This window comes from Oncorhynchus masou, chromosome 17 (assembly GCF_036934945.1).
Source record: "Oncorhynchus masou masou isolate Uvic2021 chromosome 17, UVic_Omas_1.1, whole genome shotgun sequence".
NCBI lineage: Eukaryota > Metazoa > Chordata > Actinopteri > Salmoniformes > Salmonidae > Oncorhynchus > Oncorhynchus masou.
Window position 1 is genome coordinate 1,258,776 of NC_088228.1, and position 12,500 is coordinate 1,271,275.

Consider the following 12,500-nt stretch of genomic DNA (forward strand, 5'->3'; position numbering starts at 1 on the left):
CACAATACCCCATACTGACATCACAATACCCCATAATGACATCACAATACCCCATACTGACATCACAATACCCCCATACTGACATCACAATACCCCATACTGACATCACAATACCCCATAATGACATCACAATACCCCATACTGACATCACAATACCCCCATACTGACATCACAATACCTTATAATGACATCACAATACCCCATAATGACATCACAATACCCCATACTGACATCACAATACCCCATACTGACATCACAATACCCCATAATGACATCACAACACCCCATAATGACATCACAATACTTCATATTAACATCTCAATACCCCATAATGACATCACAATACTCCATAATGACATCACAATACCCCTAATGACATCACAAATCTCCATAATGACATCACAATACTCCATAATGACATCACAATACCCCATCATGACATCCCAATACCCCATAATGACATCACAATACTCCATAATGACATCACAATACCCCATAATGACATCACAATACCCCATAATGACATCACAATACCCCATAATGACATCACAATACTCCATAATGACATCACAATATCCCATAATGACATCACAATACTCCGTAATGACATCACAATACTCCATAATGACATCACAATACCCCAGGCACACACCTGTCTATATAAGGTCCCACAGTTGACAGTGCAGGTCAGAGCAAAAACCAAGCCATGAGGTTGAAGAAGTTGTTCGTAGAGCTCAGAGACATTGGGACCACCAAGACTCTTCCTAGAGCTGCCCGTCCGGCCAAACTGAGCAATCGGGGGAGAAGGGCCTTGGTCAGGAGGGTGACCAAGTACCCAATGGTCACTCCGACAGAGCTCCAGAGTTCCTCTGTGGAGATGGGAGAAGCTTCCAGAAGGACAACCATCTCTGCAGCACTCCACCAATCAGGACTTTATGGTATTGTGGCCAAACGGAAGCCACTCCTCAGTAAGAGGCACAACAGCCCACATGGAGTTTGCCAAAAGGCACCTAAAGGTCTCAGACTATGAGAAACAAGATTCTCTGATCTGATGAAACCAAGATTGAACTCTCTGGCCTGAATGACAAGCATCACATCTGGAGGGAACCTGGCACCATCCCTACAGTGAAGCATGGTGGTGGCAGCATCATGTGTGGGGATGTTTTTCAGCTACAGGGCCTGGGACTAGTCAGGATCGAGGGAAAGTTGAACGGAGCAAAGTACAGAGAGATCTTTGATGAAAACCTGCTCCAGAGCGCTCAGGACCTCAGACTGGGGTGAAGGTTCACCTTCCAACAGGACAATGACCCGAAGCACACAGCCAAGACAATGCGGGAGTGGCTTCGTGACAAGTCTCTGAATGTCCTTGAGTGACCCAGCCAGAGCCCGGACTTGAACCCAATCGAACATCTCTGGAGAGACCAGAAAATAGCTGTGCAGCGACGCTCCCCATCCAACCTGACAGAGAAACTCCCCAAATACAGGTGTGCCAAGCTTGTAGCGTCATACCCAAGAAAACCGAGACCGTAATCGCGGCCAAAGGTGATTCAACAAAGTACTGAGTAAAGGATATGAATACTTCTGTATTTAAAAAATATATATTTTCCAAATTTAAAATAAAACAAAATCTGGTTTTGATTTGTCATTATGGGGTATTGTGTGTAGATTGATGAATAAGGATGTAACGCAACAAAATGTGGAAAAAGTCAAGGGGTCTGAATAATTTCCAAATGCACTGTATATCTGTACAAAACATTAGGACTTCCCCCTTTTGCCCTCAGAACAGCCTCAATTCATCGGGGCTCCACAAGGTGTTGAAAGGGTTCCACAGAGATGCTGGCCCATGTTGATTTCAATGCTTCCCACAGTTTTTTCAGTTTGGCTGGATGTCCTTTGGGTGGTGGACCATTCTTGATACACACGGGAAACTGTTGGGTGTGAAAAACCCAGCAGCATTGCAGTTCTTGACATTCAAACCGGTATGCCTGACACCTACTACCATACTCCGTTCAAAGGCACTTAAATCTTTTGTCTTGGCAATTCACCATTAATGGCACACATACACAATCCATGTCTCAAGGCTTAAAAATCCTTCTTTAACCCGTCTCCTTCCTTTCATCTATACTGATTGAAGTGGATTTAACAAGTGACATCAATAAGGGATCATAGCTTTCACCTGGTTTCACCTGGTCAGTCTCATTGAAAGAGCAGGTGTTCTAATGTTCTGCATACTCAGTGTAGATACAGAGAGACACATCCTAAACCTAATGTAGGACTGGGGTTTAAATTATTACAACATTAGAAGAAGGACTCACGTCAGGTCCTGGGGAACCTTTACAGCCAGCTAGACCAGAAAACCCTGGATCACCCTTACGTCCATCAACTCCATCTGTTCCCCGTTGTCCTTTGTCTCCCTAAGAGAGAGAGAGAGAGAGAGAGAGAGAGAGAGACAGACAGAGAGAGAGAGAAATAGGGAGAGAGAAATAGGGGGAGAGAGAGAGAAATAGGGAGAGAGAGAGAGAAATAGGGAGAAAGAGAGAGAGAGAAATAGGGAGAAAGAGAGAGAGAGAAATAGGGAGAGAGAGAGAGAGAAATAGGGAGAGTGAGAGAGAGAGAGAGAGGAATAGAGAAAGAGAGAAATAGAGAGAGAGAGGGAGAGAGAGAGACATTGTAGGTAATAGAGGGGTAGACAGAGAGAGAGGAATAGAGAGAGAGAGAGAGAGAGAGAGAGAGAGATTGTAGGTAATAGAGGGGTAGACAGAGAGAGACAGAGAGAGAGAGAGAGAGAGAGGGAGAGAGAGGGAGAGAGAGACAGAGAGAGAGAGAGAGACATTGTAGGTAATAGAGGGGTAGACAGAGAGAGAGAGGAATAGGGAGACAGAGAGAGAGAGACATTGTAGGTAATAGAGGGGTAGACAGAGAGAGAGGAATAGGGAGACAGAGAGAGAGAGACATTGTAGGTAATAGGGGGGTAGACAGAGAGAGAGAGGAATAGAGAGAGAGAGAGACATTGTAGGTAATAGAGGGGTAGACAGAGAGAGAGAGGAATAGGGAGACAGAGAGAGAGACATTGTAGATAATAGGGGGGTAGACAGAGAGAGAGAGGAATAGAGAGAGAGAGAGAGAGAGAGATTGTAGGTAATAGAGGGGTAGACAGAGAGAGAGAGGAATAGGGAGACAGAGAGAGAGAGACATTGTAGTTAATAGAGGGGTAGACAGAGAGAGAGAGGAATAGAGAGAGAGAGACAGAGAGACATTGTAGGTAATAGAGGGGTAGACAGAGAGAGAGAGAGAGACATTGTAGGTAATAGAGGGGTAGACAGAGCGAGAGAGAGAGACATTGTAGGTAATAGAGGGGTAGAGAGAGAGAGAGGAATAGAGAGACAGAGAGAGAGAGACATTGTAGGTAATAGAGGGGTAGACAGAGAGAGAGAGGAATAGGGAGACAGAGAAAGAGAGACATTGTAGGTAATAGAGGGGTAGACAGAGAGAGAGGAATAGAGAGAGAGAGAGAGACATTGTAGGTAATAGAGGGGTAGACAGAGAGAGAGGAATAGAGAGAGAGAGAGACATTGTAGGTAATAGAGGGGTAGACAGAGAGAGAGGAATAGAGAGAGAGAGAGAGAGAGAGACATTGTAGGTAATAGAGGGGGAGACATGGAGGAAAGAAACTTTACATCATTAATGGGAGAACAGATTAAAGAGGAAACAAAATCCACCAATGGATGTGTGGTTTACCTTGTAGCCTTTATGGCCTCTCTCGCCCTTGTCACCTCTTCCACCACGGTCGCCCTGGAAACAAGACACAAGTTATCATAATCAACAACAGTTTGCGATTATTGCAATACACGTTATTTAATGAAGAGTGTCATGGTCATATCCGCTGTGTGTGACTGTGCTGCCGTACCTTCATTCCACGGTACCCCACAGGGCCGGGGTCTCCCACATTTCCCTGAAATAGAGGACTTGATCATTAGTGGAGTAGAGCAGTGTTTTTTAATCCTGATCGTTAGTGGAGTAGAGCAGTGTTTTTTAATCCTGATTGTTAGTGGAGTAGAGCAGTGTTTCTTAATCCTGATTGTTAGTGGAGTAGAGCAGTGTTTTTTAATCCTGATTGTTAGTGGAGTAGAGCAGTGTTTCTTAATCCTGATTGTTAGTGGAGTAGAGCAGTGTTTTTTAATCCTGATTGTTAGTGGAGTAGAGCAGTGTTTTTTAATCCTGATTGTTAGTGGAGTAGAGCAGTGTTTCTTAATCCTGATCGTTAGTGGAGTAGAGCAGTGTTTTTTAATCCTGATTGTTAGTGGAGTAGAGCAGTGTTTTTTAATCCTGATTGTTAGTGGAGTAGAGCAGTGTTTCTTAATCCTGATTGTTAGTGGAGTAGAGCAGTGTTTTTTAATCCTGATTGTTAGTGGAGTAGAGCAGTGTTTTTTAATCCTGATTGTTAGTGGAGTAGAGCAGTGTTTTTTAATCCTGATCGTTAGTGGAGTAGAGCAGTGTTTTTTAATCCTGATTGTTAGTGGAGTAGAGCAGTGTTTTTTAATCCTGATTGTTAGTGGAGTAGAGCAGTGTTTCTTAATCCTGATTGTTAGTGGAATACATGATTCTATAGACTAACAGTGTGTGTGTGTTCACAGGTACTCACATCTACCCCGATGTCTCCCTTCTCCCCTGGCATCCCCTGTCTACCTGTTTCACCCTGCAGGAAGAGAGGGGAGGAAGAGGGAGGAGAGAGGAGGAGAGCGGAAGAGGGAAGAGAGAAGAAGAGAGAGGAAGAGAGGTGGAGAGAGGAGTGGAGAATTAGAATTCAACATCGTCACAACATAATAACAATCAGACACTCGCTATGATGACCAGGTTAGCACACTGAGCTCAATCCTAGGCATTAACCTGGGGAGCTAACAAAAGTCTTTATGTCTTCGCGCGCGCGAGCGTGTGTGTGTGTGTGTGTGTGTGTGTGTGTGTGTGTGTGTGTGTGTGTGTGTGTGTGTGTGTGTGTGAGCCCCACCTTGGACCCGAGGTCTCCTACTGGTCCTTTGGGACCTCCTTTAGCCTGCAGACAAAACACATCATCAGTGAGGTCATCATGGGTCATACCGCTATGTCACTCAGAAAGCCTTCATAGAACACAACAACCTGTCATAAAGGGCTCATCGTGGGTCATACCGCTATGTCACTCAGAGAGCCTTCATAGAACACAACGACCTGCTATAGAGGGGTCATCATGGGTCATACCGCTATGTCACTCAGAGAGCCTTCATAGAACACAACAACCTGCTATAGAGGTCATCATGGGTCATACCGCTATGTCACTCAGAAAGCCTTCATAGAACACAACAACCTGTCATAAAGGGCTCATCGTGGGTCATACCGCTATGTCACTCAGAGAGCCTTCATAGAACACTACAACCTGCTATAGAGGTCATCATGGGTCATACCGCTATGTCACTCAGAGAGCCTTCATAGAACACAACGACCTGCTATAGAGGGGTCATCATGGGTTAGGGGTTACTTACGTTGCAGTCGAAAGAACAGCACTGAAAATCAGATGTAAAAAATAAACGTTATACATGGCAATAAACACAGAAAGACAGATGAATGTGACTATGTACTAATGATTACTGTAGGCAAGACATACCACATCCTTGGTCTCATTGGTCTGAAAGAGAAAGTAGATCAGAGGTTAGAGAGACTCATTTACACTTTAAAATGATAGGAGAGGGGGAGAGAGGGGAGGAGAGCGAGAGAGGAAGGGGAGAGGAGAGGAGAGGAGAGGAGAGAAGGGGAGAGGAGAGGAGAGGAGGGGAGAGGAGAGAAGGGGAGAGGAGAGGAGGGGAGAGGAGAGGAGGTAATACGTACGATCATATCTATGATGCTGCGTATGGTCTGTAGCTGGGTGGATCTGCTGTTGTCAGCTGCTGTGAAGTTTTGTCTGTAGTTCTGGTCTGTAGCAATCACTGACAGCCTGGTGTCCTGTAGAGAGCAATACAGACATTGATCAATTTTCAATATTTACAGTTAACAGTACCTTATCAATACATACAGGTATACAAGTATATATATACAGGTATATATATATATCCACACAGTTATCAATGTACAAATAACTAAACCAACGTCAAGTCAACACCATGTTAGTGACCAGAGAATAACCTCATAACTAAACCAACGTCAAGTCAACACCATGTTAGTGACCAGAGAATAACCTCATAACTAAACCAACGTCAAGTCAACACCATGTTAGTGACCAGAGAATAACCTCATAACTAAACCAACGTCAAGTCAACACCATGTTAGTGACCAGAGAATAACCTCATAACTAAACCAACGTCAAGTCAACACGAGTGAATAAGTGTTCTGGAACACCGTAGTACTTGACCATTTAATCTATTGGTCCCTCTGCCTGGACGAAACACAAACACCCAGCAACACTTGGGAGGAGCACAGGGTCAGTCAAAAGGTCAGTCAAACTACAGGATCCCTGGAGCAGGGTCAGTCACAGGGTCAGTCACAGGGTCAGTCACAGGGTCAGTCACAGTACCAGCAGAGATGTTAAACCAGCAGAGATGTTAAACCAGCAGAGATGTTAAACCAGCAGGGATGTTAAACCAGCAGAGATGTTAAACCAGTAGAGATGTTAAACCAGCAGAGATGTGAAACCAGCAGAGATGTTAAAGCAGCAGAGATGTTAAAGCAGCAGAGATGTTAAACCAGCAGACATGTTAAACCAGCAGAGATGTTAAACCAGCAGAGATGTTAAATCAGCAGAGATGATAAACCAGCAGAGATGTTAAATCAGCAGAGATGTTAAACCAGCAGAGATGTTAAACCAGCAGAGATGTGAAACCAGCAGAGATGTTAAAGCAGCAGAGATGTTAAAGCAGCAGAGATGTTAAACCAGCAGACATGTTAAACCAGCAGAGATGTTAAACCAGCAGAGATGTTAAACAAGCAGAGATGTTAAACCAGCAGAGATGTTAAACCAGCAGAGATGTTAAATCAGCAGAGATGTTAAACAAGCAGAGATGTTAAACCAGCAGAGATGTTAAACCAGCAGAGATGTTAAATCAGCAGAGATGTTAAACCAACAGAGATGTTGAACCAGCAGAGATGTTAAACTGGCAGAGATGTTGAACCAGCAGGCCTCTGGACAGTTGCCAGACACTTCATTTCCTTCTATCTATCACCAGATCTGGTAATTGTACAAACAACCTTCTGGCTATTTATCCTCTGGAAATAGATGGCTACCTGCCGCCCAGCAGAGGGCCGATTTAGAAACGTAGGTATCCTGCGTGCCACAAGACACGTGTTATACCTTGATTACACCGCTCGTGTCGCGTGCGCGAGAGTTGCAAAATAAATGTTGAAATCTATGTTATTCAATTATTGCATCCACACTGTTCGCAAGCGCCAACGAGCGTCTGCGTTGCCAAGGGCTAAAATAGAACCGCAAGCTAGCTAGCTAAATTGCTATAATGTTAAATGCTTTTCAACGTGTCCCCAAATTAATGTAATTGGTTCAGAGTTTGTTTTGATATTTTAACCTGCGTGTCGTGATCGCGTTTGGCGTGGGGGGACAAAATAAATGTATGCACGATGGCGCACGAGAGCAGCCGGTTTGGGTTCCGTGTTAGTCCACCTAGCTAAAGCCTCTGCCTTACAGCTCAGAGAGCCAATGCAAGTCTTTAGGAGTCAGACGATGTTACCCACCTCTGCTACAATGATATCATACCTCATGGTCAGGTTAAAAGGGTTAGGTCTATGTGTGTGTGTGTGTGTGTGTGTGTGTGTGTGTGTGTGTGTGTGTGTGTGTGTGTGTGTGTGTGTGTGCGTCGTACCTCCTGGTCAGGTGATATGGCGACAGAGAAGACTTTAACCCCGTGTTGCCTGGCCTCATTGGCAGCTTCCTGTAACCCCCCACAGGGCTCCTTGTAACCTGTTAGAGGATGCCCGTCCGTCACCACGACGATGTACTTATTCTCCTGGTAGTGGGAGCCCCTGAACACACACACAGTGAAGGACGGAGAATGAAAAACCACTGGGAGGGGCCAGTGTGGTCAGAGGGCAATTAGGGAGCGTTACTTAGTTAGTTGGTAGTTATCTCATCGCTGCAACTCCCACACGGACTCGGGAGAGGCGAAGGTCAAGAGCCATGCGTCTTTCGAAACACGACCCCAACCTAGCCGCACTGCTTCTTGACACAGCGCCCATTCAACCCAGATGCCAGACGCACCAATGTGTCGGAGGAAATACCGTACACCTGGCGACCTGGTTAGCGCTGCGCCCGGCCCTCCACTGTGCGACGAGACAAGGATATCCCTGCTGGCCAAACCCTAACCCAGACGACGCTGGGCCAATTGTGTGTCGCCACATGGGCCTCCCGGGCGCGGCCGGCTGCGACAGAGCCTGGGCTCGAACCCAGAATCCCTGGTGGAAACAGACCACTACGCCACCCAGGTGGAGGACATGAGCATTTCTAACAATATATGTGTGTGTTTGTGTGTTACCCTATGAGCAGCTCAGCGATGCCTCTCTTGATGGCACAGTCAGTGTGTGTTCCCTTGCCGATGTAGCTGATGCCCTTGATGTCACTGATGAGCGCCTGTCGCTCGGTGGCGATGTCACTCAGCTGGCGCACTAAGATGATCTCATCAGAGTAGTGCAGCGCTCCGGAGTTCCACGTCAGGGAGCGGTCACATGGCTGGCGCCTAGCAACAAGGACATTAGACAGAGAGAGATAGATATGTCAGATCACACAAAACAATGTAACTACAGGTAAATTACTTACCATTTCAGTAAGTCTCAAACAGGACCTACAGGACCTACCTATAACAGGACCTACCTATAACAGGACCTACAGGACCTACCTATAACAGGACCTACCAATAACAGGACCTACCTATAACAGGACCTACAGGACCTACCTATAACAGGACCTACAGGACCTACCTATAACAGGACCTACCTATAACAGGACCTACAGGACCTACCTATAACAGGACCTACCTATAACAGGACCTACAGGACCTACCTATAACAGGACCTACCTATAACAGGACCTACCTATAACAGGACCTACAGGACCTACCTATAACAGGACCTACAGGACCTACAGGACCTACCTATAACAGGACCTACAGGACCTACCTATAACAGGACCTACAGGACCTACAGGACCTACAGGACCTACCTATAACAGGACCTACAGGACCTACAGGACCTACCTATAACAGGACCTACCTATAACAGGACCTACCTATAACAGGACCTACAGGACCTACCTATAACAGGACCTACAGGACCTACAGGACCTACCTATAACAGGACCTACCTATAACAGGACCTACCTATAACAGGACCTACCTATAACAGGACCTACAGGACCTACCTATAACAGGACCTACCTATAACAGGACCTACAGGACCTACCTATAACAGGACCTACCTATAACAGAACCTACCTATAACAGGACCTACCTATAACAGGACCTACCTATAACAGGACCTACAGGACCTACCTATAACAGGACCTACAGGACCTACCTATAACAGGACCTACCTATAACAGGACCTACCTATAACAGGACCTACAGGACCTACCTATAACAGGACCTACCTATAACAGGACCTACCTATAACAGGACCTACCTATAACAGGACCTACCTATAACAGGACCTACCTATAACAGGACCTACAGGACCTACCTATAACAGGACCTACAGGGCCTACCTATAACAGGACCTACCTATAACAGGACCTACCTATAACAGGACCTACAATCTTAGAAAAAAGGTTCCAAAATGCTGTCCCCATAGTAAATGCTGTCCCCATAGTAAATGCTGTCCCCATAGTAAATGCTGTCCCCATAGTAAAAGCTATCCCCATAGTAAATGCTGTCCCCATAGTAAATGCTGTCCCCATAGTAAATGCTGTCCCCATAGTAAATGCTGTCCCCATAGTAAAAGCTGTCCCCATAGTAAATGCTGTCCACATAGTAAATGCTGTCCCCATAGTAAAATGCTGTCCCCATAGTAAATGCTGTCCCCATAGTAAATGCTGTCACCATAGTAAATGCTGTCCCCATAGTAAAAGCTGTTCCCATAGTAAATGCTGTCCCCATAGTAAATGCTGTCCCCATAGTAAATTATATTTTGGGTTCCAGGTAAAACTATTTTGGGTTCCATGTAGAACCCTCTGTAGAAATGGAGCTACATGTAACCCTAAAGGGCCCTATTTGGAACCAGAATCGTTATAGTTGCAACCAAAAAAATTGTTATTCAAAAGGGTCTCTTATGGGGACAGCCAAAGAACCCTTCAAGGGTTGGGTTTTGTGAATAATCCAACATATTGGTTTGGATTACCCAAACATAGATTAATTTATTCATTTTCATGCTGGGTTGACCCAGCAGCTGGGTCTTTTTCAATCTAATCCATAGGTTATTTTCAGGAAGCCAGCCTATTAGGGGCGTGGCTTTCAGATAGTTATTTTTGGCCACCTGTGAGAGTGAATGTTATTCCTGTTCGTCATGTTAAGTTTAACATTGCAAATTTAAAAACCCCTGAATATTTTATTACATATTCTAATACAATATGAATAATTTTACATTGCTCACAACATTTTGTAACAAAGTCATAACTATCCCAACATTGGTATAGTCATAATCTTTTGAGGAACTCATACATTTGTTTAAGCTTAATTAAAGCTACAAAAGTGTCAGTGTTGAACCTTAATACAACAGGGATAAACAGAATTACATTTACTCTCACATGAGACCAAAAATAACTGTGTGTGTGTGTGTGTGTGTGTGTCTTACATCTCTTTGAGCTCCATGATGAAGCGTTCAGTGAAGCTCTTGATCTGGTCGATGTAGAAGTTGGGAGGTTTGGCCCTCAGAGCAACACTCTCAGACGTGTCCAGCACAAAGAACAGGTCCACCGGACACTCTGAACACACACCGAAGTAAACATAAACATAGGAAATATCTTCAACAGAAACAAACACCTGACACCTGTATATGGGGCGGCAGGGTAGCCTAGTGGTTAGAGCTAGTTCAAATCCCTGAGCTGACAAGGTACAAATCTGTCGTACTGCCCCTGAACAAGCAGTTAACCCACTGTTCATAGGCCGTCATTGAAAATAAGAATTTGTTCTTAACTGACTTGCCTGGTTAAATAAAGGTAAAATAAAATAAAATATGGAGAGGTTATTTACACAATGCTATACCCATCAATTTTTCACATTTGTGTTTTTTCATCAGAAATGATTGCTTATTTTACACCCCTTCATGTGTGTATAAAATATTACTGTTTTCAGATTTTTTATTAATAGATTTTGGAAGTGTAATGTAGTGGAAATGTCCTGTATTTATCAAATCATGAGAGCACCACACAAGTCAGAGTTATCATAAAGTCCATCTTTAATTATATGAGCTCTATCACAACCCTGTGACTCTCAGATTCAGTGTCTTTAAATGAATTCTCTGAGAGTGCTTACACATTGCAACTGAGATCCTTTATAGCAAAGACACACATAGCCAGATAGCATTGGCTATAAATTATCGTTCAGCTTTGTCTCCTAAACTATGTTCTTATCTCGCTCTCAGGACCATAAAACAAAACATCATCAACAGGCATATATCAAATACACCCCTCCTGGACAAGATCACACAGACACAGTGACTGGCACACAGACATTGTGGAGCCAAGAGATAATTGGTTCCCCCTCAATCATCCCTTAAAATGGTTTAAAAGATATGTTGACATATGAAGACAAGCTTGACCTCTCCCCTTTCTGTGGCCCAGGTAACTGAACCCTGACAGAGAACAGATAACTGCAACCGGCAACCACTATAGTACAACAAGATACATTCTGATGAGAAGTAACTCACAAGCATATCATGAAAATAAAACATCTTATCTATGTTACCCAACTAATTCTGATTTATCCCAGTATGAACATTTTATAATATTGTTTTCAAAACGCTTTATATCCATTGATTAGCTGCAATGGAATGTTTGTATTCTGTATATTTGACTGTGATATGAGGTTGTCTCACTTAGCTACCTGAAGATTCATTCACTTCCTGGAAGTGACATCTGCTAAATTACTAAAATGTCAAATGGAAATGTTTTACATACAGATCTCATGAAATATTTTTAATTTGTTATATTTATGTCCCACATGTATCATTTGTACAGTTCTTTATTAAAATTTTTGATATTTGTTACTTTGGACTGTGTAAACATAAAACAAAACAAATGTTTGTTTTAGAATACTACAGTACTTACCATAGAATTATGTAGTAAACTGTAGAAAAGTGTAGAATACTATACTACACACTGTAGTACCCCTCAATCATGTGTAGTACTTACTATATAATTTTGTAGTATGCTGTAGAACACTATAGTTAATACTACACTATAGTACAATATTATCCACAAAGAATACTGTAGTAAATACAGTAATATCCACAGAAACAATTCAGTCCCCAAATACAATAGT

At 43.7% G+C, this 12,500-nt stretch overlaps 1 protein-coding gene across 1 annotated transcript in view; it reads right to left on the reverse strand.

Annotated features, from left to right (window-relative positions):
• Positions 1 to 12,500, reverse strand: part of LOC135558306 (collagen alpha-1(VI) chain-like) — a 77,784-nt gene that overhangs the window by 62,316 nt on the left and 2,968 nt on the right. Inside the window, exons 2-12 of the mRNA XM_064992030.1 lie at positions 10,813 to 10,942; positions 8,505 to 8,705; positions 7,836 to 7,995; positions 5,857 to 5,970; positions 5,636 to 5,656; positions 5,514 to 5,534; positions 5,006 to 5,050; positions 4,643 to 4,696; positions 3,908 to 3,952; positions 3,739 to 3,792; positions 2,316 to 2,414 (exon numbers count right to left, since the gene is read on the reverse strand). Of these exons, the coding sequence (XP_064848102.1) occupies positions 2,316 to 2,414; positions 3,739 to 3,792; positions 3,908 to 3,952; positions 4,643 to 4,696; positions 5,006 to 5,050; positions 5,514 to 5,534; positions 5,636 to 5,656; positions 5,857 to 5,970; positions 7,836 to 7,995; positions 8,505 to 8,705; positions 10,813 to 10,942 (944 nt within the window). The remainder of the gene's footprint in view (positions 1 to 2,315; positions 2,415 to 3,738; positions 3,793 to 3,907; positions 3,953 to 4,642; positions 4,697 to 5,005; positions 5,051 to 5,513; positions 5,535 to 5,635; positions 5,657 to 5,856; positions 5,971 to 7,835; positions 7,996 to 8,504; positions 8,706 to 10,812; positions 10,943 to 12,500) is intronic.